The 26,280-nt window shown below is 37.4% G+C and overlaps 2 protein-coding genes across 2 annotated transcripts; both read right to left on the reverse strand.

Annotated features, from left to right (window-relative positions):
- Positions 1–11,684: 11,684 nt before the first annotated feature.
- LOC125201978 (Myosin heavy chain-related protein) lies at positions 11,685–14,761 on the reverse strand. The gene is made up of 2 exons (XM_048100288.2): positions 12,875–14,761; positions 11,685–12,688 (listed from the first exon to the last, which is right to left on the reverse strand). Exons 1-2 carry the CDS (start codon positions 13,505–13,507, stop codon positions 11,825–11,827), a joined length of 1,497 nt encoding a protein of 498 aa, XP_047956245.1. The 5' UTR covers positions 13,508–14,761; the 3' UTR covers positions 11,685–11,824.
- A 146-nt stretch (positions 14,762–14,907) lies between these two features.
- On the reverse strand, positions 14,908–17,063 carry LOC125206460 (histone H3.3). The gene is made up of 5 exons (XM_048105713.2): positions 16,952–17,063; positions 16,090–16,161; positions 15,923–15,999; positions 15,407–15,497; positions 14,908–15,322 (listed from the first exon to the last, which is right to left on the reverse strand). Exons 2-5 carry the CDS (start codon positions 16,159–16,161, stop codon positions 15,152–15,154), a joined length of 411 nt encoding a protein of 136 aa, XP_047961670.1. The 5' UTR covers positions 16,952–17,063; the 3' UTR covers positions 14,908–15,151.
- Between the last annotated feature and the right edge of the window lie 9,217 nt (positions 17,064–26,280).

Raw genomic sequence — 26,280 nt, forward strand, 5'->3', positions numbered from 1 at the left:
TATATTATGTTTATTTTGCAATCATCAAAGTGAGGTAAAATAAGAAGAGTTTATAATCAAGTTGATATGAAAATCCATTTATACAATTAATCATCATGCTTGCTGTGGCTATTCATTATCTAAATAGTTTGTTTGTCATAAAAGGTCTAGATTCCCAAAGGAAATAGTCTTTGCGACATAATGAACACTAATGGAGTTAATAATATAAATTGGTGTCGATTACCCAAAGGTAACGCCAATTTATTATTACTCAATTATTGAACTGAGATATAGATATTAAAAGCATGATTTTTATTATTGTATGAAGACTACCCAAAGGAGTTTTCATAATTGACTCATGATATGTGTTTTCAAATTAATGTTCGTGTTATTATTCAAAATTTTTAAATGTGAGCATTCATTTCTTAATTGCTCCTATAATGTAAAAACATATATTTTTTGCTACTAGTATGTTTACCTCAAACGTTCCCCAACTTAATGGAACTAACTTCTTTGAATGGAAGAAGAAACTTAAGTTCACTCTTGAAGTAATGGACTTGGACCTAACACTGTTGAATGATAAGCCAATTATTCAATGATCAAAGTAGTTGGTTGATTACCCATGATGCTAGGGAAAATCTAGCGGGACTAAGTTTACAGTTCATTAGAATGTTCGTTGCAGATACAGTCTCTCAACGACTGACATTGCAAAAGAATGTTTGCAGAATGTTGAGGATCGCTTCACAACTGCATATAAAGTCTATTGCAGGAAAACTTATGAAAGATCTCATGAGCATGCAATATAATGGTTCAGGACTATGTACGAGCATGTGATGGACATAAATAACATCTCTTGTAATCTGAAATTAGGATTATAGGTGATTGAGGATATCCTTGTCTAATTGACCCTAACTTCCTTACCTCCTCAATATGGACCATTACAAATTGATTCACTATAAAAGATTAGTGGACTATTAAAGAATTGGGAAATGTATTGGTCTAGGAGGAGCATAAGATGAAGAAGTATGGAATGAGTGCATCTCATGCTCACACTGCAACCGAATGAGCGTCTAAAGGATAATATTCATTCGAATTTATCATTCTTATGGCATAAAGGAACTGGATCATATTTCTAGTGAAAGAATTAAGAGGCTTATAAAGGATAATATTCATTCGAATTTAGACTTTACAAGCATTACCGTTTGTGTGGATTGTATTAAATGTAAACAAACCAAACACAACTAAAAATGCCACAAGAAGCAATGAGCTCCTTAAAATTATACATACATATATTTGCGGACCTTTTGATGTCTCGACTTTTGGTGGAGAAAAATATTTTATCACCTTTATCGACGATTTTTTTTCGCGTTATGGATTTATTTATTGCAAGAAAAATCTCAGGCGCAGTTGAACATTTTATAACTGAGGTTGAAAGGCAATGAAATAGAAAGGTGAAAATTATTCGATCTGATAGAGATGGTGAATTTTATGGTCGTACCACTAAAATAATTCAATTACATGGACCTTTTGCCAAATACTTAGAAAAGCATGGCATTTATGCTTAATATACTATGCCAGGTATGCTTCATCAGAATGCTGTTGCTGAGAGACGAAACCGAACTCTCATGGAAATGGTTAGAAGTATGATAATTCTACCTTACCCATAACATTATGAATTTATGCTCTTAGAACCGCTATTTATGTATTAAACTGAGTTTTTAGTAAGATTGTACCAAAGACTCTCTTATGAACTGATGCACTTTTTATTTGCACTATAAATACCTGCAAGTATACAGAGTAGGTATAGTATAGCAAAAGGTTAGTACCGGATATCGAACACGGGGAAGACGTACACAAAGTGTCTATCTCCTACTAGAACTCAATTACTATCTGGAGAAACAAGAATTTTTTTTTGAAAATTTTTGAAAACAGAAAATATTAAAAGCAGTAAACAACTAAATGCAAGCAAATCACGGAGAGAAAAGTATAGAGATAAGGGAATTCCAGGGATGTGCTTTCACTTTTATGGTTATACAAATTCCAAACTACAATACCCTAGCACAGTTAATACTTTGAAAGGACGAGTCACCTAACTTATGCTCATGCGATACAAACGTTGATTACTAACATTAGGGTTGTCAATCCTAATACGTAACTCCAAAAAGCTCCTAAGACCCTTGAAAAGTCCTCACTCTCAATTAACAGTGCCGTTTTAAAGGAAGCTAACTGTAGTGTCTACTAAGTGGACCTAACTCGCTAGAACTCTGTCACAGTTATGAAGCAAGTTATATTAAATCATACATAATTGTGTCACTCAATTACGAAGCATCATGATTAACTTAGGGAATAAACAAAGTAAAAACAAAACGGATATTAAATAGAAAACGGAATTGTATAACCAAAGTTGCTACTAACACATCCCTAGAATCCTATGAGTTTAGTTACACATAATTGAATAAACTAAAAACATAGATTGAAGGGAAAACAATTTGAACATAAAACTAAAGCAAATAAAACCCGTAGGTACAATCCTTGTCGTTCTTGATGTTCTTGAAATCCTTCTCCAACTCCTTGCACAATTGAAGTACTCTAGCTTTTGATCTCTATGAATATTGCAAGTAGTAACTCTCTTTCTCTATGAATGTGTTCTCCTCTTTTTTTGATGAAGCTTGAGGTCCTATTTATAGGGGAAAATTATTCCTCATCATAGAAGGAAAAGATCTTCAAAATTTGGTAAGTCTTGGAGCAAATCTAGGGCTGGTCGGATTCGCCGTCTTTCTCCGGCGGGCCGCCGCACCTTGGCCGGCGGTCGCCGCGTTGGAGTCCAGAGACTCTGACCCTTCGGTGGCGGACCGCCACATGTCCTCCGTCGGTCGTCGGGCGAGACTCTTCTCCTAGCGTAAATTTCCGAGGCGGACCGCCACATGGCTCTGACCGCCGGGCGCCGGCGGTCGCCGTACAACTTCGCGGCGGTCGCTGGTCGCCGTCTGACTCCAGATTTCCAGACTATGCGTTTTTACTCCCCTTTTCGGCTCAAATATGCACATTTCTCACAAAACACGTCAAAATACCAAAATGTACAAAATATGCAAATAATGGACATGTAGAGTGATTTTGATAGTAAAAACGGACCAAATAATGGCCTTAAAACAGTGCAAAATCCGAGCGTATCATGAACTTTGGACAGGTAGAAAAACCAGTTTGTTGTACTTTCATGTTTGGGGCTGTCTAGCGGAAACTAGAGTATACTCTTCGCAAGAAAAGAAATTGGATTTTAGACAGATAGTGGTTACTTTATGGGTTACCAGAAAAATCCAAAGGGTATAGGCTGTATTGTCCTAATGATAGCATGAGAATTGTGGAAACTGGAAATATATGATTCTTTGAGAATGGTGACATCAGTGGGAGTTTTAACACTCATAATGCGGTCATTAATGAAATAAGGGTATAACCTTCTTCCCTCATTTCCTCAAGAATTAAGTGCGCCAAATATTGTTGAACATCCGAACAATATTTGAATGACCAACCACTTAAGAAGCATCTACAGAAGTGCCATTTCTGATGACTGTGGCTAATATCTCTAAGAATCTGAATGTGGCATAGAAACACATAACAGTCCAGATTCATATTCACTAGTCATTAAGCGTAATAATTCTAATAAATGGATTGATGCCATGATAAAAGAGTTAAATCTATGGATTATAATAGAGTCTGGGACCTTGCCGAATTACCTGACGAAAGTGTATTGGGTGTAAATGGGTCATCAAGACCAAATTCGACATAAATGGTTTAATCGAACGATTTAAAGCCAGACTTGTTGCCAAAGATTATACTCAGAAAAAGATAGCATTGATTATAAAGAGACTTTCTCTCAAGTATCAAAGACGGGCTCACTTAGAATCATTTTGGCACTTGTAGCCTATTTTGACTTGGAACTACATTAAATGGATGTGAAAATTATTTTTCTAAATGATGATTTGGAAGAAGAAGTCTACATGAAACAACTTGTAGACTTCATTAAGAAAGGTAATGAAAATTTAGTCTGCAAACTTAAGACATTACTTTATGGACTAAAACAAGCTTCTCGACAATGGTATTTTAAATTCCATGACACTATTACTGCTTTTGTTTTTAAAGAAAACACCGTTGATCGGTGCATATACCTCAAGGTTAGTGGGAGCAAGTTCATATTTTTGATTTTGTATGTTGATGATATATTGCTTGCTAGTATTGACATTGGATTACTACATGACACTAAAATTATCTCTCTAAAAATTTCAACATAAAAGATATATGTGAGACATCCTACGTCATAGGATAGAAATATCTTGTGATTAATCACGTGGACTTTTGGATTGTCTCATAAAAGCTACATAGATCAAATCTTTTAGAGAGATATGGCATGAGTGCATGTTCTCCAAGTGTTGTTTCGATTCATAAAGATGAAAAATTCAGTTCGAATCAATGTCCAAAAACTGAATTAGAACCTAAAGAGATGGAAAATATTCCTTATGCATCTATTGTGGAAAGTTTGATGTATGCTCAAGTCTGAACTACCAAACATTAGCTTTGCGCTCGAAATGGTAGGTCGTTACCTAAGTAACCCTGACATTGAACATTGGAGAGTTGCAAAGATGATAATGAGATACTTAAATGGAGCAAATGATTTTATGCTCACATTAAGGAAATCTAATCAATTAAAAGTGATTGGATATTCCGATTCAGATTAGTTTGATGTGTTGACTTTAGAAAATCAAGTTTTGGTTACATTTTTCTTATGGCTGGATGAGTCATATCATGGAAAAGTGTAAAGCAAGGTTCTAATTTAACATCCACCATTAAGACTGAATTTATGGCTTGCTTTGAAGCATTAATGATGACAAAATTTTATTTCAGGCCTTGGTATTGTCTCATCAATATCCATGTCCTTGAAATTGTATAGTGATAATAGTGCACTCACTGGCGGAGCCACGGTGGGGCCTGGGGGGCCAAGGGCCCCCCAGCCATTTGAATTATCCTATATATATTATCTGTATAGAAAACTTAAAAATAAAGCAGTAGTGCAGTTGGCTTGTATTTCAGGCATTCACACAATTGGGCTGGGTTCGAATCCTTCTCACATTTATTATGATTTTGAGTTGTTTTCTATGCCTCTTTTGGACTAATTTCTCTAGCAATTTTATATAATCTAATAATTTTATTTTATGTTGTAAACAATTTTTTCATGTTAATTTTCTAGAAATTTTATATAATCTAATAATTTTATTTTATGTTGTAAACAATTTTTTCATGTTAATTTTCTCTAGTATAAACTTATAGCTATTAATTTTGTATAAATAATTTTATTTATAATTATAAAAAATCTAATATAGAACAAAGTAATTCTTTAATTTCACAAATATAAATACTATATATTATTGGTAATACCAGTTTCAATGGTACTACGATCTCTATTATAAAAATATTATTTTTTAACTTTTTTCGATGTCAACATTGTTATCGTATCTCCAAATTTTCTATTACTCATCCACTAATTATTTACTCATTTTCTATCTCTAGTGTGCAACGCACTATTTATGTCAAAGCTATTTCCGTGTCGTTGAGACGGAAACACTCAACAAATTTTAATATAGTAATTTGGGCCCCCCAGGATTAAAATCCTGGCTCCGCCACTGAGTGCACTCGTATCTTTCTGTAAGTATGACAAGTATTCAAGGAGCTAAACACATGGAATTAAAGTTTCTTGTCGTGAAAGATAAAGTTTGGGAACAAAGAATATCTATGAAATATATAAGCACACAGCTTATGGTTGTTGAGCCATTGACTAAGGTGTTGCATATTAGAATGGATAAAGTTTTCATGTTGGTTCGGACACTTAAGTTATGGATATTTTGAATTCAATAAAGTTTTTTCTACGTTTCCTGCATATACTTATTATTTGATATGCATATATACGTTTTTAGTATTAATGCAGGAGGTCTTGAAATAAGACAATTACGGACGCGGTGTCACTTATAGATTATACTAGAATGGATATTGGTGATGTGGTACATGGAAGGAACTATATCGATTGAATGATATACGCCCGCCATGACCCGCATTAGTAGTCTCTCTAATATAATACTTATGTTTTCTAATGATGTAAGTATTTATAAAGTCCAATATTATGCGCGCCTTATGTTTATTATATCTATTTTACTGTGGCTCTGTCACGTGTGACAAGTGGGAGAATCGAAAACTTTGTGTCCCACATGTTCGCCAAGTGGGAGAATGTAAGTTTTATGTCTAACATATGTAACATGTGATAGAATCCTAAATAGAATTGGATTTTGATATAATACATTAACTTGGTATAAGACACATTTTACCCTAATTAATTAGCTATCAATTAGCTATTACTCCTAATATATAAGTGGAATGGGATGTTTTCTAAATTATCATAATTAAATTAGCCATAATATATTCTCTAAATTAGTCATAAAGATTGACTAAATATATGTTCCTATACAAGTAAGGAAAAGGAGAATATATAATTATAAGTATATATGTGCGTCTTTGATTGTAGTCATCAAGTGAAAGGAATATTTCATTCCTTTGATTATTAAGGAAAGAAAATGGACGCATATATATTTATGGTTTAATTGGTTTTCATATATTATTGACTAACAAATCAAATTATTGTGATCAATTATTTCATTTGATTTTGGTATTACTTGATAAAAAAGAAACGTCCTAATTAAATAGTCACTTTGATGGTAATGCTTTATAATTAGAGTTTGTCCTCTCTCTGCCTATAAATACAAGTGTGGGATCCCATCAAATCACACACATTACAAAGAACACATAAACGAGGGAAAGAAAGAGAAACAAATCCTTGGAGTTGGAGCTGCGCTACTACACCAAAGAAAGTCCGAGGAAGTTCTCTCCGTCTTCCCCAATCCCTTCCGCTATGGATCGCCAAGGTATATTTCAATCCTATTATGTTTATGGTTTTACGTGAAATACATGATGTTCGAAAATCTTACTTTATTTATATTCAATTATATAATCTTGAATATATAATGATAAATAATTTCCAACATATACAATTATAACATCTCAATATATATCATCTTCCCCTTCTCTCTCTTCCTCTTGGACGTCAAATATTACTGTTTATTTAATAAAATATATATGGGTAAAATATATTATCGATATTTGGCAACATCCTTACTAAGAATCGGCTTGTATGACAAGCTACCATGAAATTGAATGAATAGCATTAAAAGAAAGTGAAAAAGCTTGAAGACGGGTCCCTTGCATTGTTCAATGCCAATGGTGTTAATTGATAGTATATCAAAGACTTGTCTTGACCTTCATAATGAATAAAGTTGAGACTTTTTCTTTTTCCAAAACTTTACAGTTGTGTTTGGACTGAGCATGTGAATTATTTGATTGGTTCTCCACTACATACCAACTTCTATCTTTGTTTTGATGGTATCAATTTTTGGTTGGTAGTTTTCTTTTGACCACATCAAATCTAGTAAATAGATGTGCCAATTAGATCTCTCACCGAGGTGGTATTTTGTAAGAAAAATAAGGAAAAGTTGCTTAAAATCATAAGTGGTAGAATATGAAAAACAAAGTTATTTTGGTTCTGCATAAGAATTATCTCAATATAGTTTTGGCATTATTACATTTGTACCAAAACTCATAAAAGTATCCATTTGACATTTGAAACATCATTCGGTCAAAATTTATACCATTTCCGTCCTTCAAAAGTATAAACATTTGATTTAGCATAGATTTTAATGTATAAATTGGTGAAGTAAGAGATAAAAATAAATGGTAGTGTAAGTAGTGTTAGAGGAGAGTAAACTCCACATCATTAATAGTATAGTGTAATGATATAAGTAGTAATAAAATGACGTGTATGATTATATGTTGTTTGACTATTTTAAAATTAGAAAGTTCATACTTTCCACAAACAAACTAATAACAAAAAATTTCATACTTTTTCAGGATAGACTAAAAAAAATTTATACTTTTCAATGATGGAAAAAGAAAGTTAACTACTTTTCCACTCGCACCATGTAACAATATTTTTAATATAAAAATAATTAAATTAGATATTTTTAAGTTAACTAAAAAAGAATTGCAAGAAATAAAATAACTAGGCAATTAGTAATACATACAAACTTAAGAGCATCGCAGCGCTGCTCGTTGCAACGGGTAGGCGCCGTGCCGTCGACGCGGCAAGCACACTGCTCGCCGTTGTGCTCTTGCCGACGGCATGGACGGGCTCTTGCCAACGAGTAGCGTCGTGCCGACGAGCAAGCCGACGTGGCGCAACGCGATTCCCCAACGACAATGCCGTTGCCATTTTTCTTTTTTCTATTCAATTCGAAAATCTGAATTTTTCAGATTTAAATAAAAAAAAGTTCCCACTTCCCAATAAAAATATATCTATTTTTTCTCCATTTTTAATTTATTTCTCATAATCTTTACCCTGAAATTCACATTTTCATCTATAAATACCCCTCATTTCAACACAAAATCACACTATACCAAACAACTCTCTCAATCTCATTTTCTCTAAATTCTCACTCTTTCTCTCTTGCAAAAATGTCTGGCGGCTCCGGCGAACACCCTCCGACTCTTGTGGATGGAACCATGATTGGTTCGGCGGTTCACCATTCCCCTCGCCGGATACGAATTTATCGCCCCCTCCTCTTACCCAAGGCTCACAAATTATGGGTGGCTACCGGCCTTAGCAGGTGGACATGCAAAATGCCCCCAATGGGCAATATTGGTGGGCACCTGAACACGGCTCGGCAGAGAGCTGCTCGACACAACCTCTTTCCCAAATTCCGGTAGTCGCGGCGGTCGTGGTGTTCGTGTTCGTACCGTGGCAGTGCCGGTGACCCTAACGTCCGTACCTCTTACACTTTGCTCGAGATGGAGAAGATATTTGATGCATATGTCACAATTTCCGAAGATCCAAAGTTAGGCACTAACCGAACTGGGGACAGGTTTTGGCTCCGCGTCACTCGCCGGTGCAATGCCAGCCGACCGGCTGGAACGGTGGAGCGCACTTTGAGTATTGTGCGCAATGTCGTTGGAAGAGCCAACGAAGAAATCCAGAATCAACAGGGAGTGGCACCAAAGAGGTCGACATTATCACGGCCGACAAGTTAGCCTACCAAACAATGCATTACAAATCATTCAAGCATCTCAACACTTGGCAGAAGGTGCGTCATCTTTCTAAGTACTTAAGGGAGGCGTCCAATCCTCCTCTGCCTCCTCCAGCAAAAAGGGCGAGGTCGCTATCCGACTTCGGCGAGAACGAGGTGGCAAGCCAGCTTGCCGAAGCTTACTTGGATGGCTCTGACGCTGGCCCGAGCGGTTCCCGACGCCGTCTACCGGGAAGGAAAACGGCGATGGCCAACCACCGTCGCGTCGCGACCCTAGTCGAACCACCGGCTCCCGCTCCCTTTGTGCCGCCTCCACCCCCTACAATGCCTCCAAACCCCAGCACATTATGGGCCATTTTGAATAATGTCATTAACACCGATACGTCTTGGATGACTACCAAGCAAAAAGATGCTCACCATTGGATGATACAAACCTTCCGACAGCAATTGAGGATACCCCCAACCCCAACCGACATGCGCCATCTAACTAGTCTTCTCTAAATTTCCACGGATGTAATTTTTAATTTTTAGGATTTAAGTATGTAAATTTTTAATTTTTAGGATTTTAATTATGTAATTTTTAATTTTTTAGTAATTTGTAATAGTATTTCGGGTATTCTGAATGTATTTTAATATTGTGGAAATATTTTTAGTAATTGAAGTATTTAAATTGAATAATAGAATGGTGGGACCCTTGAATAGTGTAAGAGCATGCTCTTGCGGAAGAGCATGAATCGCAAGAGCATGAATGTGGGTGTTGTGCTCTTGTGGAAGACCAGAGGATTAAAAATTAATAAATATGGGTCCGGGCCCGCATCCATGCTCTTTGGCTTGGATGTGGATGCTCTAACTATCAAGGACACATGTTTATGTCCCAATTATTGCAAATAAATTTGCGCATTTATTTAGTTTTCTAGCGGTTTAGTTCCAAATATTTCAATACTTGAAGGCCAAAGAAATATGCTTATGCCTGCATTGTTCATAGCGAAAAGCGGCAAATTTAAATGTATGGGGAGTTGTGGTATACCATTTCTACATCGGGTATTAGAGCTGAAAATAATGTTATTTTCAAAATGCCCCCGTGTTCTCCATGTTGTGTCTTGGATCTCACTTCTATCCAAAGCCATTTTTCAATTACGGACGAAAAGGAGATTCATTATGTATCTAGGGTTTGATCCGTCGGCGGTGGTGCTCGGTGTTCGATATAGGGAGTTGTGGTATATCATTTCTACATCGGGTATTAGAGCTGAAAATAATGTTGTTATTTTCAAAATGCCCCCGTGTTCTCCATGTTGTGTCTTGGGTCTCACTTCTATCCAAAGCCATTTTTCAATTACGGACGTAAAGGAGATTCTTTATGTATCTAGGGTTTGATCCGTCGGTGGTGGTGATAAACACATTACAGGAGTTCACAGGAATACAGAGGTACAAAAATTCATTTTGAGTGCTCAAGGAGTTCATAGGAATACAGAGGTACAGAAATTCATTTTGAGTGTTCCCAAACCCACATTACAAAAACTAGGTATGTTAGTGATAAACATGAATTTTGTATGCTTTTAACGCCTAGATTTAGTTTGTTTTGAGTGTTGTATGTGAAATATATTCTTTAATTATATATTCTATACAATTTTTTATTTTGACATGTTTTGCGAAAATGTGTAAAATAGACTTAGAAAGAGGCAGAAAAAAAATTGAATATGTAGATCGGAGTAATCGGATCATGTCAGCAGTCCGCTGAAGTCAACGGACGCCAAGTGCACCAACGGTTGACTAGGAGACAGTGGCCCATTGTGGAAATGTCTGAACTAGGACCTCTTGCCCAGCGGTCCTCCGAGATCGCCACAAAAATTTTCGAGAGCAGTCAGCATTTCGTTCAGTTTGTGCGGCGAATGGGATCAGCCCTTAATTCAACCAAAGACTGCAAGATTCATAGCTTCGAGTTTTGTTTATTGCTTGCTATTATGTCTAGACTTCATAGTATGAATTTTGTTACTTCGTCTAAGAGTAACTAATTCGTATGAATTTTAGGGATCTAGAATAACTCTTCATTTTTATTTAAATTCCAATATTGGATATCCAAGGCACATGTTTTAAGAAATCACTAACGTTGTGAAGAAAAGTAAAAGTAGAAAGTAAATAAAATGTGAGACCCAATTTTTATATTAGATTTACAGTGGATTTTAATTGTAAAATGCTAGTAGAATGCGAGGTTCTTATACCAAAAGAGGAAAAAAAGTAAATGGTTCTTTAAATCGTGAACAACACAAAATGACAAAATAGTTCTTTAAATGGCAGAGAAAGAGAGTATTTGATCTGTCCCTTTAAAGTGTTCCACTTTACCTTAATGCTTGTTCTATAAAATTAGTTCATTTCTATTTTTAAAAATATTTTCATCACATTTTATACTACAAATAACACAAGTTTCAGTATCCACTAAAACATTTTAACTACTTGGTTCATCATTTTTACAGTATATTGCTAAATTTCTTTTGATTCTCCCCTTCATTGACCGTATAACTTGATTGCAATTAGTGCAACACAAAAATGAGGATATGTATCATATATGAACGATGATGAAGAAATAAATCTCGTTACAAGTTTACAACATATGATGAATAAATAAAAAACAAGCACTAGTTTAGTTTTTGTCACTACAACAACCTCAAACATGGCTAAGGCTGAGTTTGGGTAGGAATAATCTTCTGATCAACCGATGGATCCTTCCTTTGGAAACTCTTCCTTATAGTGAGAAGTCCCCCCACTCGTTGGAACATAGTTTTCGACCGTCTGTGGCCTTGTTGCTTATCCCCCTCGGCCGCCTCCTCGGCATCCCCGGCCTTATGAGGCTCTTCCTCCGAAGACAAAAACCTTAGCCTAAAGAAGGTCCCTTTCGCTGGCTCGGCCGCCTTGGGCGTCTCGGCGCTTGTATCGAAGATGGAGCCCTTTAGCGCCTCTGTCTTCTCGGGATCCTCGGGCTCGGGCTCGTTCAAGAAGCTCAAGTCATCAATATCGAAGCTGAACTCTCTCGCGTCTTTCATGCTCTGGTGGTCGTCGTCGTCGCTGTGCATAACGATGCCTATCTCCTCCTTGTCGTCCGTCTTCACCTCGGCCGAGGCCATCGTCAGCATCCGCTTGAGCTGCTTCACATGCTCCTGCGCGGCCGCCTCGCTTATCCGGAGCCGCTCGTTCTCCCTCGTGATGAAGTGCAGCGCCTCCTCCTTCTCGGCTAAGCAGTCTTTGAGCAACGAGTTCTCGTCTCTCGCGATCCCGGCTGCTGCCTTGGCTGCGTTCGATTCGTTGATGGCCTGCTTGAGTATGTCTCGCAGCTTGTACGTCTCCTCGCGTGCGGACCGGGTCATATTCTCGGCCGCCTTGAGCGACTCGGTTAGCTTGTGGTTCTCGATCTGCGCCAGCGCGCGCTCCTCCTCGGCCCGCTTGATGCAGTTAACGAAGCCGATTTCCTTAGCGTTCCAAGCGAAGAGCGTCTCCTCCGTCTCCGCCCTCAACTTGTCCTCGTTCTTTTGGTGCACCTCTACCTGTTGGTAAATAAAAGAAAAATCAATATAAAGAACTGAAACCACCGTATAAATCTAATTAGTAAATAAAAAGAATAATAATATAGCAGGACGAAGAGAATTGAAATCACTATATTAATTAACTGGATCACTCCCAATTGATTTTAGCTTGATCAACTCAACCCTATAGATTTGTATCACTACTACCTCTTGTTCAGCTTGATGCAACTTAAGCTTCATCCTTTCCATCTCCTCCTCCTTCAAACCCAGCTCCATTTTGGCTTGATTCGACTCCGTGGCGACCTCCTTCAACGCCAACGCTAAATCCTCCATGGCTTTCGAGCTCTTGTCTTCACCCTCCATAGCAAACTTCCACTCCGCCTTCACCACCTCCATCTCCTCTGCCAAGCATGCGGCCTTCTTCAGCGCCTTCGTCTCGGCCTCCTGCGCCTTGGCCAGCTTTGCCTTGAGGGTCCGAGTGTCCTCAGCCCCTTTCGTCTCTTTGCTTATCTGGTTGCATAAATCCTCAAGTCCATCCATCTTCTCGTGCAAGGAGGCGATCTCGATCTTGGACTCCTCGAGCTCGAACATGGCAGAGTCGAGATGCCTGGCCATGCTGGCCTCGGACTTGCTCTTCCGCTCGAGCTCTCCTTCCAAGTCTTGGATCCTTTTCTCTCGCTCCCTCACGTCGCGCATCAGCCTCCCAAGAGACGCGTCCTTATCCGCCTCGGCCTGCCTCATCCGGCCCACCTCCGCCTCCAAATTCGCCATCTTTCTCTCTTTGGCCTTGTTTTCCTCCATTTTCTTCAAACTCTCCACCTCCATCACCACCTCCCTCATCTGCTATCTATCCTTTCACACCATCATTCTGCATTCCAATCAAACCAAAAACTTGTCAACATCATTTTTCATTCAACCATTCATTCTACAACGTAGCTTCCTTGCCTAGAGGGATTTCGAAAATATCGATGAATGGCTCTTTTGTCTGAACTCAACCGATCTTGGTCTGCAATTTCTTAGAGGATGATGCTAGGGAATAACGAAGAAGCCGAAAAAAGATTCAAACAGAAATTTTTGACAAGAAGAAATATCAGAGGATTAAGAATAGGCCGACAAATACTCTTGAACGCACGCAAATACTATTAAATATTTATATATCAAGAAAAGGGATAAAAAAAACAGAGATTATATTTATACTATACTACATTGAACGTAACAACACGACATGCTAACTTTGTATTATGGGTTCAATTTAGAATTCCCCTTTGGCCGTTTCTATCTTTAGAAATCAACATATATTTCCTCATGAATTCCACAGTTGGCCAACTCTAATTTCTAACAAGAAAGAGTTTTTCTCTAACTCTTTATCTCTTACTACCTCCGTCCCCCAAAATTTGCTACACTTTGACCCGACACGGGTTTTAAGAAATGTAATGGAAAGTGAGTTAAAAAAGTTGGTGGAATGTGGGTCCTACTTTTAAAGTATTAGTTTTATAATAAAATGTGAGTAGGAATGAGTTAGTGGAATATGGGGTCCACTACCAAAAATGGTAAAAGTGAAGTGTATCAAATTTTCAGGGACGGACCGAAATGGTAATATGTATCAAATTTTCAAGGACAGAGGTAGTACTTTATTCTAAAGATGCCCAAGGTTTACAATTCGTGTGATTAATAGCAAAACTGTAACCGGCAGTTATGGTTCTAAATTGAAACCGTGAGATTTAAATAGAACCGAAATATCACTTTGGAAACCGTGAGTCGGTTCAAGATTTTCCGAAACCGTAATCGACAGTTCCAAAACCTTGGGCATGTCTCTACTTTATTCTCTCCACTTACTTTACAAAACAACGCTATATAAAATCTCGTATCAAAGTGATGATCCACTTAGAATAAAATGGAAAGAAAGTACTATAAAATCAATACTACAAAAATGAGATCCATGGCAAATGTCTTTCAATAATGAACTAAGGGATGTGTCTTTTAAGGACCGATGAAGGGAGTATACAAGTTTCGGATTTTAATTGTCATTTACTATCAAATGGACAAAAGTAATACTCCTATTTATTTCATAATAAAGTTATTTTATTTACAGATGTAATAGACATAAATAAACGAGCAATATCACTATTCACTGCTAAGAAAGTGATTCAATGTATTTGGAAGTAAAATATGGTACTCCTACTTGAAATCGTGATTCATCATAATTCAACTACTAATGCCCCCACAAACATATACACAGCTGCACTAAGGAAACGAATTCACTACTTGCAATGCAAATACAAAATATTTGTTCAAACACCAGTGGTGTGACAAGAAACCTAAGTTGTAACTTGACAGCAAAATAAACACAGCAACATTCAAATAATCCTTTCATACCATAAACCAAACAATCCCCATTATGGCACACAAGCCAGCAGTTTGGGAGGTCCTAATGCATATTAAAACAGGTACTACTATCACTACATGACTCCAACACAAGCCTGCCTAAGCACGCTCACCCCTGATCCTGCGAGCCAGTTGGATATCTTTGGGCATGATGGTCACACGCTTGGCATGGATGGCACACAAGTTTGTGTCCTCAAAGAGACCCACAAGGTAAGCCTCAGCAGCCTCCTGAAGTGCCAAAACAGCATGGCTTTGGAAACGAAGATCAGTCTGCACCCAACACTCCCAAAGTAAGAATCCATATTTTAAATGGAATTAGACAAAATCAGAAATATATGAATACCCTCACTTCACCTTGAAGTCCTGGGCAATTTCCCGAACAAGCCTTTGGAAAGGCAGCTTCCTGATCAAGAGCTCAGTACTCTTTTGGTACTTCCGAATTTCACTGTGCCATAATGGTATTACAATTATCAACAATCACAAACAAGATACAAAACATATCACAATCACCATAACTAAATGCATGTCCTTGTGGGAGAAATCCACCAGTAAGGATAAGAAGAAATGCATACAAAGTTGCAATCAATAATTCTTATTCTACAGTACTAGACCAATTCATATTCAAACTTCTAATAGCATCATACTGTAGAAAGAGCTACCTTCCAAATTTATCTAAAGATACTACGCTAAGGAAAAAAGTACTAAATGCTTAATTAGGCAATATAATACATCAAGAGCTACAATGTACAGTTGAGGCCTGAGGGTTTAAAATACCTTCCCCACCCCTCCACAAAGAAAACTAAATTTGCTACCTATGAAACTGCCCATTGCCTCATATGCTACACATAATCAATAGAATAGGGTACTCACCGGAGAGCAACAGTTCCAGGGCGGTAACGGTGAGGTTTCTTGACTCCACCAGTGGTTGGTGCAGACTTACGGGCAGCCTGTACAATTTTATATGAACCATATCAAAACCATAATACAATAGACTGATGGTATTTAAGGTGCACAATATCAGTAAACCAGTACTCGACCTTGGTAGCAAGTTGCTTCCTGGGAGCTTTTCCACCAGTGGATTTACGAGCAGTTTGCTTGGTACGGGCCATCTGCAAGAAGATGAGATTGCTATAAAAGACGATCACCATAAAGTAAAGAACAGAGTAAGCACAAGCATACAGAACAATTAAATTGAACAAGCCAGAACTGATCGTAAACTCTTGTAAATGCTGCTTGAAAGTTAACTATAATATCATTCGTGTGTTTATACGAGGGCTACAACAAGCTAGGAACACAACCCTTCAAGATTGATTACACAAATGCGTCTAACCAAATAATCCTTTCTTCTTCCAACCTTTGGATCATCACATTCATTCCCCCTTCCAGGTTCTTATCCAAAATTTAGGGAAATAATGTTGTGGGATCAAAATTACACCTCAAAGTCTAATAAATCACCTAGTAATTACTTAGAATTCCATGAAACTGATGTTAGATGATTGAAAGAGCAGATAAAAAATTCTAAACAGTATCTAACCAACCCTAAGCCAACATAATCGTAGAAGCTTAAGATCGTCCAATTCTATTTAAGAATTAAAACGAAATTCACGATAAAGAAACGGCAAGTGAATATTTAGATTGATTAGATTACCAACCAGTTCAAACCATACGATTTTAAAAACCAAACAAAACGAATGCAGTGAAATCAAACTAATTCAGCTTCGCTACGACATATGCCCAAATCGAATCGCAGCATACTAACCCTAGAATCACGAACTCATATCATCATAATCAGAATCGAGGAAGGCCTAATCAGAATCGAGGAAGGCCTAATCGAATGACCGAATAATTTAACAAATCAAATCGAAAGAAAACAGATTAGAGCAAAGAACAGAGACTAACCTCTTTCTCTCTCTCTCTCTCTCTCTAAAATCTGGGGATGGAATAAAAAGTTTGAAAGAGATGAGGCTGATGCGTAAATAAAAGGGGTTGTGGTCAGTGATCAAGATTAATCGGACGGTCGGAAACTACTATCTCTTGTTTATTGAGGCCCATAATCCGACGGCATTGATCAGAGATAATTGTGTTTTCTCATGCCCAATCAACGGTCAAGATATAATTTAGTGGTTAGACACGGATCTAGGTTTTCATTAAATCAAGCGACGACTAAGTAACTTCGGTTATGGACTCTGTTGTGCTTAAAATAGTCAAATTAGGCTTGGTTTTGTTATGCGTATATATTACTAGTGTCATGTAATTATTTAAATTAGATTATTAGCAAAAATATGAAATACAGTACGTTAACCAACGATACTTCATCTTATCTATATGTAGGAGTGGGGAATAATATCAAATTATCGAACTTATCGAAAATATATAATTTTTGGTAAACTCTGCTCTTTGGCTCGATACGACATTTTATCAAAAAATTTTGGTACAGTATTGACATCAATATATATTGTGAGATTAATATACACCATGAATACCAAATACTCGACATCAATATATATTGTGATATTAATATACACCATGAATACCAAATACTCCCTTTGTCACGATCGATACGACATTTTATCAAAAGATTTTGGTACAGTATTGACATCAATATATATTGTGAGATTAATATACACCATAAATACCAAATACTTGACATCAATATATATTGTGAGATTAATATACACCATGAATACCAAATACTCCCTCTGTCACGTTAGAAATAAAACATTCATTTTTTGTATGTCCCATTAAAAATGAAATATTTCTGGAAATAATACTCTCTTTACTTTTTCTTTTCTCTTACTTTACTCTCTCTTCATTAACTCACAAAACAACACTACATAAGGGCATCCACAGTGAGACGGACTAAGCGACGCCTTAAGCCCCTATGCACCGCCACGTCAGCATTTTATCCTCCGCCCCTTTCACCTACAACGGGGCGGACTATAGCCCGCTCTAAGCCCGGACTATAGCCCGCTCTAAGCATTTTACTTCTATTTTGTATTTATATAATTTATGCAAATATATCAAGCAAAATAAATAAATAAAAACAACATAATTAAGGCAAATCCTACATTTACTTAATTAATAAAAAAAAGTTACAAAATAAGAAATTAAAAAAAAAAGTTACAAACTAAGAAATTATAAAAAAAAAAGTGCACTACATATAAAAGAACCCCGGCTCGTCTAGAGTAGTCCCAACCTGCTGCTGAGGCCATCGATCATCTGCTGGATGCCTTCGATTTGAGCCGGGTTGGTCGCCTGCATCAGGACGTTGTATGCGTCCAACAACGTCCTGTAGTCGGAGGAGGCCACCAAATCCGTGTAGGCATGTGACGCAACCGATGTCTCGTTCGGGGTCGCGCTCGGGGTCAGGCTTGGGGCCTAGTCAGGCGGCGCCGCGGCGGATGTGGTCGCCTTGCCCTTGCCCTTGGCAGCCTTGATGCCAAGGGGACGCCGGGACATCGGAGTGCCGGAACTCTCATCCTCGAACACCGGATTGTTGAGGTCCATTGGAGATGCACCACTTTCGCTGCTTATATAATCAGTGAAGGTGCGCTTCGACGCCCTCTTCTTCGCCGCCGTCGATTGAGGAAGCACACCACCAACGAACTTCAGTTTCTCCTTCAAGATCGCCCAGGACTGGTAGTGCTTGAACTCGCCGAACAATGGTGTATACGATTTCACCACTTTGTCGCGCACATCCGATAGACTCTCACCGTTGGCTCCCTCTCGCACTTCTCGTACTCCCCCGCGAACAGATTGACCTGCTTCTTTATTTGATCCCAGTGCTTGCGGAGCTGCTCCCTATGGCGCTTGTAGGCAGTCGGCGGCTTGGTCTCGTTGTATTTTTCGGCGATGTGCTCCCAATACGCAGTAACCTTCTGGTTGTTGGCGAACATCGGATCCTCTGAAACATCAATCCAACATCTCGTCAAGACGAAGGATTTGTCTGCGGCGTAGTTCGTCCTTCCCGGGGCGAACTCTTCACACGCCGCCGTTTGCGGCAACTTCTGGGCCCGTGCCTTGGGCCGCTTCTTCTTGGTGGCAAAGCCTGACGTGGCGGCGGCGGGTGTGCGGTTCGGAGAAGGCTCCATGTTTGACTGCCCGTACGAGTCCGTGCTGAACTCGGGATCGTACTGAGCGTTGGTGTCGAATGACCGGTATTCGTCGGGTTCTGTACCCGGCCATCGTGCACCACCGAACATCGGACTATTCGGACTTGGGTAATCTCCGGGATTCATTTTGTTTGAAGTGTAGAATATGTAGTGTGAATTTGTTTGAAAATTAAATAAAATTAAATTAAAAGACAAAAAGGCGTCGCATCGTCCGCGATGCCACAGTGACGAACGATGCGACGGACGATGAGGATCGTCCGCGCTTCGTCCGCGGATCATCGATCGGGCGCGAACGATGGTTAACCCATCGTCCGCGATGCCACAGTGGCGGACGATGCGAGTCGCATCGTTTGTCCCACTGTGGATGGACTAAAATCTCGTGCCAAAAAGCAAATGTTGCATATTTAATGGGACGGAAAGAGTATATTATAGTGCATTAAATATATTTAAATATATGAATAAAAACTTTGACAACCAAAAATCATATCATTTTTTTAATAGGTTAATATTAGTTGTCCTTACAAAATATGTCAGCAACTAATATAGAGTCTTAAAGAGATAAACCTTAATTCATAAATCAGTGAACTGATATTGACTAAAAAAACTCAAATGTTTTGTAATATCAATGTATCTGCGTATTGATACAGTTGTATTCTGGTTTTAAGAAAAAATTTATTGTGATCCATCTCCTATATATAAATAGTACGAAGCCTAGTATGTCTTAAAATTCTGGTATACCAAATTTTGGTATGGCATGCTAAAAATATGGTACCATATTACCATTGAAATTGATTTTACCAAAAACTCAATATTCTACATTTACATTAAGATAAAAGATTTGGTTTTTACTTGTAACAAATTTTTTATTTGATAGTTTCAGTATGCGTATGAATATGATAGATCGCACTGACCAAACCCTAGCTATATGCATCACTATATTGAAGTAAACGACTTTTTTTTTTTTTTTTTTCTGTGTATACTTATTTTAAACGAGTAGTGATAAAATGCAAACTTATATTTGTATAAACTCCAAACTATAATCTGGACTGTTAAAAAATATCAACAGATTATAAAATAGTAGCAACAGAAAATGTTAACACTGTGTCAACACAATATCAACACAACATCAACCTTTGACACTTTGTTGACATTTTCTGTTGCTACTATTTTGTCATTTGTTAACATTTTCTAACAGTCCAGATCATAATTTGAAGTTTATAGAATATTTAGAGTTTGCATTTGATTACGTTCCTATTTTAAATATACTTTGATTTATTTTTCGCATTCTTAAATTTACAAGATTGATCTTTTTTTAACTCCATTTAAGAGCACTCCCAATGGTCCGGCGATACACTCGGCGATTTTTCGCCGAAAATCGCCAAGTTATCGCCGGCCGTTGGGATGGTTTCGGCGATAATTCGGCGTTAATTCGGTTCATCGCCGATTTATCGCCGAATCATCTGCGCCCACTGTAGGCGCGATTCGGCGATTTTTCGGCGTTTTTTTTTTTCGGAGTTAGGGAAAAATAAGGGAGAAATAAGGGAGAAACCATTGGAGCAGTTGGCTAAAAATTGGCTAAAAACTGGAAATAAATTTTGGTGCTGATGTGGCGCTGATGTGGCAGGATTTAGGGAGAAATAAGAGAGTTTTTAGGGAGAGCATTGGGAGTGCTCTAAATAAATTGGGAGTGCTCTAAATAAGTAGATGGTGCATTTTGCATTTTATTCCTTTCGAATTCATATCGGGCGCATAATTTATTGGTACATTGAAATGTATGGATTTCAATCTTAATCATTAGAACATTGAATATTATTGTAAATATTGGAAATGAGACAATGTTTTGCTACTCTAGTTTCCCAATCCAAGAATCCAAGATACATATCACGTTGGTATCCGTAACAAATGCGATATCAAAAATATTGTGGACTACACTTATTAATGTAAATTATAAAAAAAAAAAAAAAAAAAAAAAAAAAAAAAAACCTCTATGTTGTTAACACAAAGTGACTAACAGTATTGAATAATAAAATTAATAAATATGAAGCACAACCGAGGGGCATATACAATTGATAAAATGCTTCTCTTCCATCAATAAGTTAGTAATATGTATAAATTGTAATTTAAAAAAAAGACAAAGAAAATAAAGATAAAATCTAAGTTTCTAACCTCACTAAATATTGTAGAGTTGATCTGGAATAACATAATTAGGGTCAAGGCCTTCCAAATCCCATTTCATAATTATTAGCTGCACATAATTCAACGACCCCTTTAACCTCTTCAAAAGCCAAAAACCAGAAATTTCTTCAATAATATTGGTAAGAAATGAATTATCCATGCATGACAAATGTTTTCTTCATCTCTTTATAAATAAAACTCTATATGTAGTTGAATTGCAATTATTTTACTTACGTTTAGGTATAAAGATTGATGGCATGCGAAATGAATGTGCATATGGCTTGCGTTGCGTCCAATCTTTGTGTTGTTGGATTCACCATCAAAATTCGCCGCTTTAAGAGGATTCTATGAATTTTTTGCATGCTATGCACACACATTGTGTATGACAATCACTAATAATTTTACTCTACGTTCAAAATTTATTTCATTTGGTATTTAAAATAAGAAAGAAATCATGTGACGGTGATGCAACTAAGCTACTATTTAAAACCATATTTATTAGCAACCATGCAGCATAATCCAACCATTCACCATTTTAATACTCCCTCCGTCCCAATAAATATGAAACGTTTGTTTTTCGGTACAGGATTTTATGTAGTGTTATTTTGTAAGTTAAAGAAGAGAGAGTAAAGTAAGAGAGAGGTAAAAGTAGAGATAAAGTTATTTCTATTTTAAGAAACGTTTCATTTTTAATGGGACAACCCAAAAAGAAAAACGTTTCATTTCTAGTGGGACAGAGGGAGTATTTAATTAATTTCTATCTTCTCCACGTCATCAATCCAACCATTCACTTTTTCAATATTTAATTATTTCTATCTCTTCCACATCATCTTCCGTATTATCAATATTCATCCAACCAACAATACATTTTTTTAATGGTTTATCAATGACCACCCACCCACACCATTATATAATTATTTTTATTGTTTTCGATGATAATATTATTACATAAATTTTACTATTACACACAATAAATGACAAACTAAAAATTATAAAAACAAACAAATAAAAACATGAAATTATAATAAAGAATAAGGATTTTATAAGGAGAAAAGATAGATTTTTTTGTGTACAAAACTTATAGCAAATGTGATCTTTATAGGGAATGAAATAATATAAAAAAAATAAAAATTATATAAAGATTATCAACCAATAAGATTATGTCATTTGATACAATTGCATTGGCTGAATCAATAGAATGACATGGGCAACCAAGTGGTTGGAGGTCGGCCTCCACCAACCGATAAAATTGGTCTAGGAGGATAAGATTTCTAAACTATTTAAATCGAGTCAATTACTTGGTTAAATATAAGTTTGGTCTGAGACCAATATGCATTGATGCTAATGGTTAATATTATCTAAGTTAATAAGTCAGCTCGATGCACGAAGTTTGAACTCATTACATATCACATTCTAGAGGTCTAAATTGAAGATTGAATAATGCATTTTCATCCAAATGGGAGCAAGCAAAATAAAAAATCTTTTAAGTTCTATTTTTTTTTGTTAAATATACGAAAATATTGAAAAACCAAATGTACGAACTAAACCGAACCAAATTTTCACGTGGATTATTGCCGGTGGAGTATATTGAGAATAAATATATTATCTGAAGCCCAAATTTCTAACAATCTCCCACTTGGGCAACACATGACACCAAATAAATGTGTACAAACCGAATGAGCGCTCAAAAGTTCTATCACATAGTGTATTTCCGAACAATCTTATTATCAATCATATCGACATAGGACTAAAGGGGCAGTCACCATATTTTTTCATAATTAAACCCATCAGTAATCACATATGCAAATACAATGAACAACAAATCAATTATGGAGTGTAGCATGGAAATTTCATGCAAGGTGATCATACATGCCTATTTCCAACTGGTCCTCACAAATCCTTAATGAGATCAAACCAAAACCAAATTACAAAAGTAATGGACAAAACACAATACTTTATTTCTACAGATAATAACATGAGTTTATAACTTCATGTTCAAAACACAATATAGAGCAATAACCAAAACTACTCCCACTGAAACGGAAGTACCCTTAAACAACATAACACCCAATTGGGCTACATGCCCATGAAAGACCTTGAGTGTTAGTCCCTTAGTGAACGAATTTGCTATCAAATTCGTTCGCTTATGCTCTATAGGTATTTGTCCATACTGAACTTTAATTCACAACTAAGAAATAGGTATTTGTCCATACTGAACTTTAATTCACAACTAAGAAACTATGACATAACAGAGCTCTTATTGTTTGGAATATAATACCGTAGAGTTATTGTCACAACATAACTTAAGCGGTCTTTCAATACCTTACAGTATGCAGCCTTGTGACAAAATTTCACAGTCATATTCAATAACTAGATGCCCCAAAATAAGTTATGAATTCTGTTGTCATGGCAGAAGTAGCTACAAGTGTTTGCTCAGCACTTCTCCACGAAATGGCTCTACAGCCAACAGACATACGTAACTGACAGGTCCTAGAAGTGCAATGCAGGTTTGTGCTATATGTGATATCACTCGATCTAACAGGTCCAGAGGATTCGACTAGACTTCAGAGGCTAGAAGATCATGAAACTATCAGAAATGGGTCGTTGGGTGTACTCTATTCCTTCAAAAACCTCAACCCACTATACTGCAACTTAGCACAGGGAAGTAAAGGATCGATCCCACGAGGAAGAAGGTGTTACGAAACTGCATTTGAGGATGTTTTGGAAATGGGGGTTGGCTGCTGCCACACAATTTTTGTGGGTCGAGAACGTAAAACTACTTGGTTTAAGAGATAGAAAAATTTAACTTTACCTACTGGGTATAAGAACTGGGAACGTACGGAACATACATGACTGAGATATTTTAAGGCTCTAAACAGCTGGAGTAAACATAACTAGACAGACTTTCCTAATTTGGACGGACAAGCATAAAGCGAAAAGCAAGACAAGTTTCCTTAAATTACCAGGGTCTGGAAAAGCATGCAGAAAAGTAAAAGAGACAAAGCAAATCGTACTGACAGGGTCTGGAGGATATGCAGAAAAAGTAAAGTACATGCAGAAAAGTACTGACATAAAGCAGATCTGGTTCTAACTACCAACAACTTCATCTTCTTCGGGAATCAAACGAGAATAGCAGATAAAACAGAGTATTAAACACCATGAAAACAGAGCAAACTTTAGATCTAGACTTAAAACAAGAAATTAAAGCCTAAACTAACAGATCTACGCTACTGGACCTAAAGGATGCGGAAACAGAAAGTAAATAGCCATAATCATGCACAACGTAAACAGCAAACACCAAATACGCGAAACTCCAACTCAGATACACCATGATTCAACAACTCCAGACATCTCCATACGCAAATCCCCAACCTCCATCAACAAACCAACATATTTCAGCTCCAAACATCCAACAATAAATAAGACGAAAGCTAAAAGCAAGAAATAAGAGTCAACTCAGCGATATCCAACAGAAACCAACATAAACTTCCATAATAATAAGAAATAGGTTCAAATCCAGTAGATCAAAGTCAGCAGCTATAGTCGCGAAACTTAAAACCAACAAGTACTAAACGAAAGCAAGTAAAGATTGTTTCTTCGCCTTCACAAGGCGGTGTTACACAGCAAAATAACAACGATGACGATGAGAACCACGGTGGCCAAAATCCTCCATGTCCAAGTGCGCAGCAGTCGAAATGAGAAATTTGAAGTGTGGAACTAAAGCATAGGACGAAAGTTAGAGCTAGGAAAGTGTAGAAGTGGTTGTTCACGGTCTGTCCTGTTCTTCAAGGTTGAGCTCCTTATATATGTGAGGCTCTGATCCCTAGGGTATCCCTCTGGTGATTTGACGCTCTTGCCCTTGAGTAAGACTCTTTAAAATAATCTGCTCTCGCTCCATTCTGCTCCTGTCGCCAACTTTTGATTCTCCTAGGTCCGAACGACGACGTCTGATTTTTACTTCAATTCCATCTCTTTTGCATCTGCCAGGTCAGGTAACAGCAACTCCTAGGCCCAACAGATTTACTACGCACCTGAACTCATAAACGCACATTAGCGCCCCAAATGCACAGAATTTTAACCCTAAACCGATGCATGAAACGAGCCTTATCAAACTGCTCACACTTAAACCATACTTGTCCTCAAGTATAAAGACAAGAAAAAGGAATAAGGCAAGTTTCAATGCATGGTTTCCCCTTAACCGACTCTACTAACAAAGAAAAAGACTCAAACTACTAAACCTAGACGCTAAGGGACTTAGACAAAGAAAACAGACAAAGACACATAATAACACATAAACACATAAATGCATAAACTGGTTTATTTTCTAGCAGTCATCCCCACAAGATTGAGGTCAATCCAAGAATCTACAGTCTCCAAATCTTCCCCTTCCCTTCTTCTATCTAATCGGCTTGTCAGTTTGTCAAGATAGCCTCTAACTTCACTAACTGTTGGATTCGCTCGATCACTCATTCCTCACCAGGGATGTTAGGATCGTTCGCTCTTATAGTGCTATACCACTGATGCCTCGGGTCAGAGAGTTCCCCTGTCTTAGCTCTTATTATAATTTTTTTTCTTCTTTCCTCTCTGGACTTCGTCCAGCTTATTCCTCTCTGGACTTTGTCCAGCTTATACCTCTATTTTTTTTTTATCTGGCCCTTGTCCAGTTTATTCCTCCTTTTTATACCCTGGACTTCGTCCAGCTTATACCTCCAGTACCCTTTTCCTAGGCCCGAGAGGTTACTTCTATCATCAAAATTTTTCTCCTTCTAAGTTCTCTCCCTAAGCATCAAGTGGCAGCCCTCTCATTTCGTGTTAGTATGAAGTGTTTAAGGCTTATAGCTCACTTTTATGGAGGGCTTCACAACTAGATCAGTCGAGGCATATTCTGTCGTCCTTACTTCGTCCAAACCGATTTTGATTTATTAAGGAAAAGGGCATCAA

Source organism: Salvia hispanica, chromosome 2, assembly GCF_029641045.1.
Source record: "Salvia hispanica isolate PSC_SH4W2 chromosome 2, Shi_PSC_v1, whole genome shotgun sequence".
NCBI lineage: Eukaryota > Viridiplantae > Streptophyta > Magnoliopsida > Lamiales > Lamiaceae > Salvia > Salvia hispanica.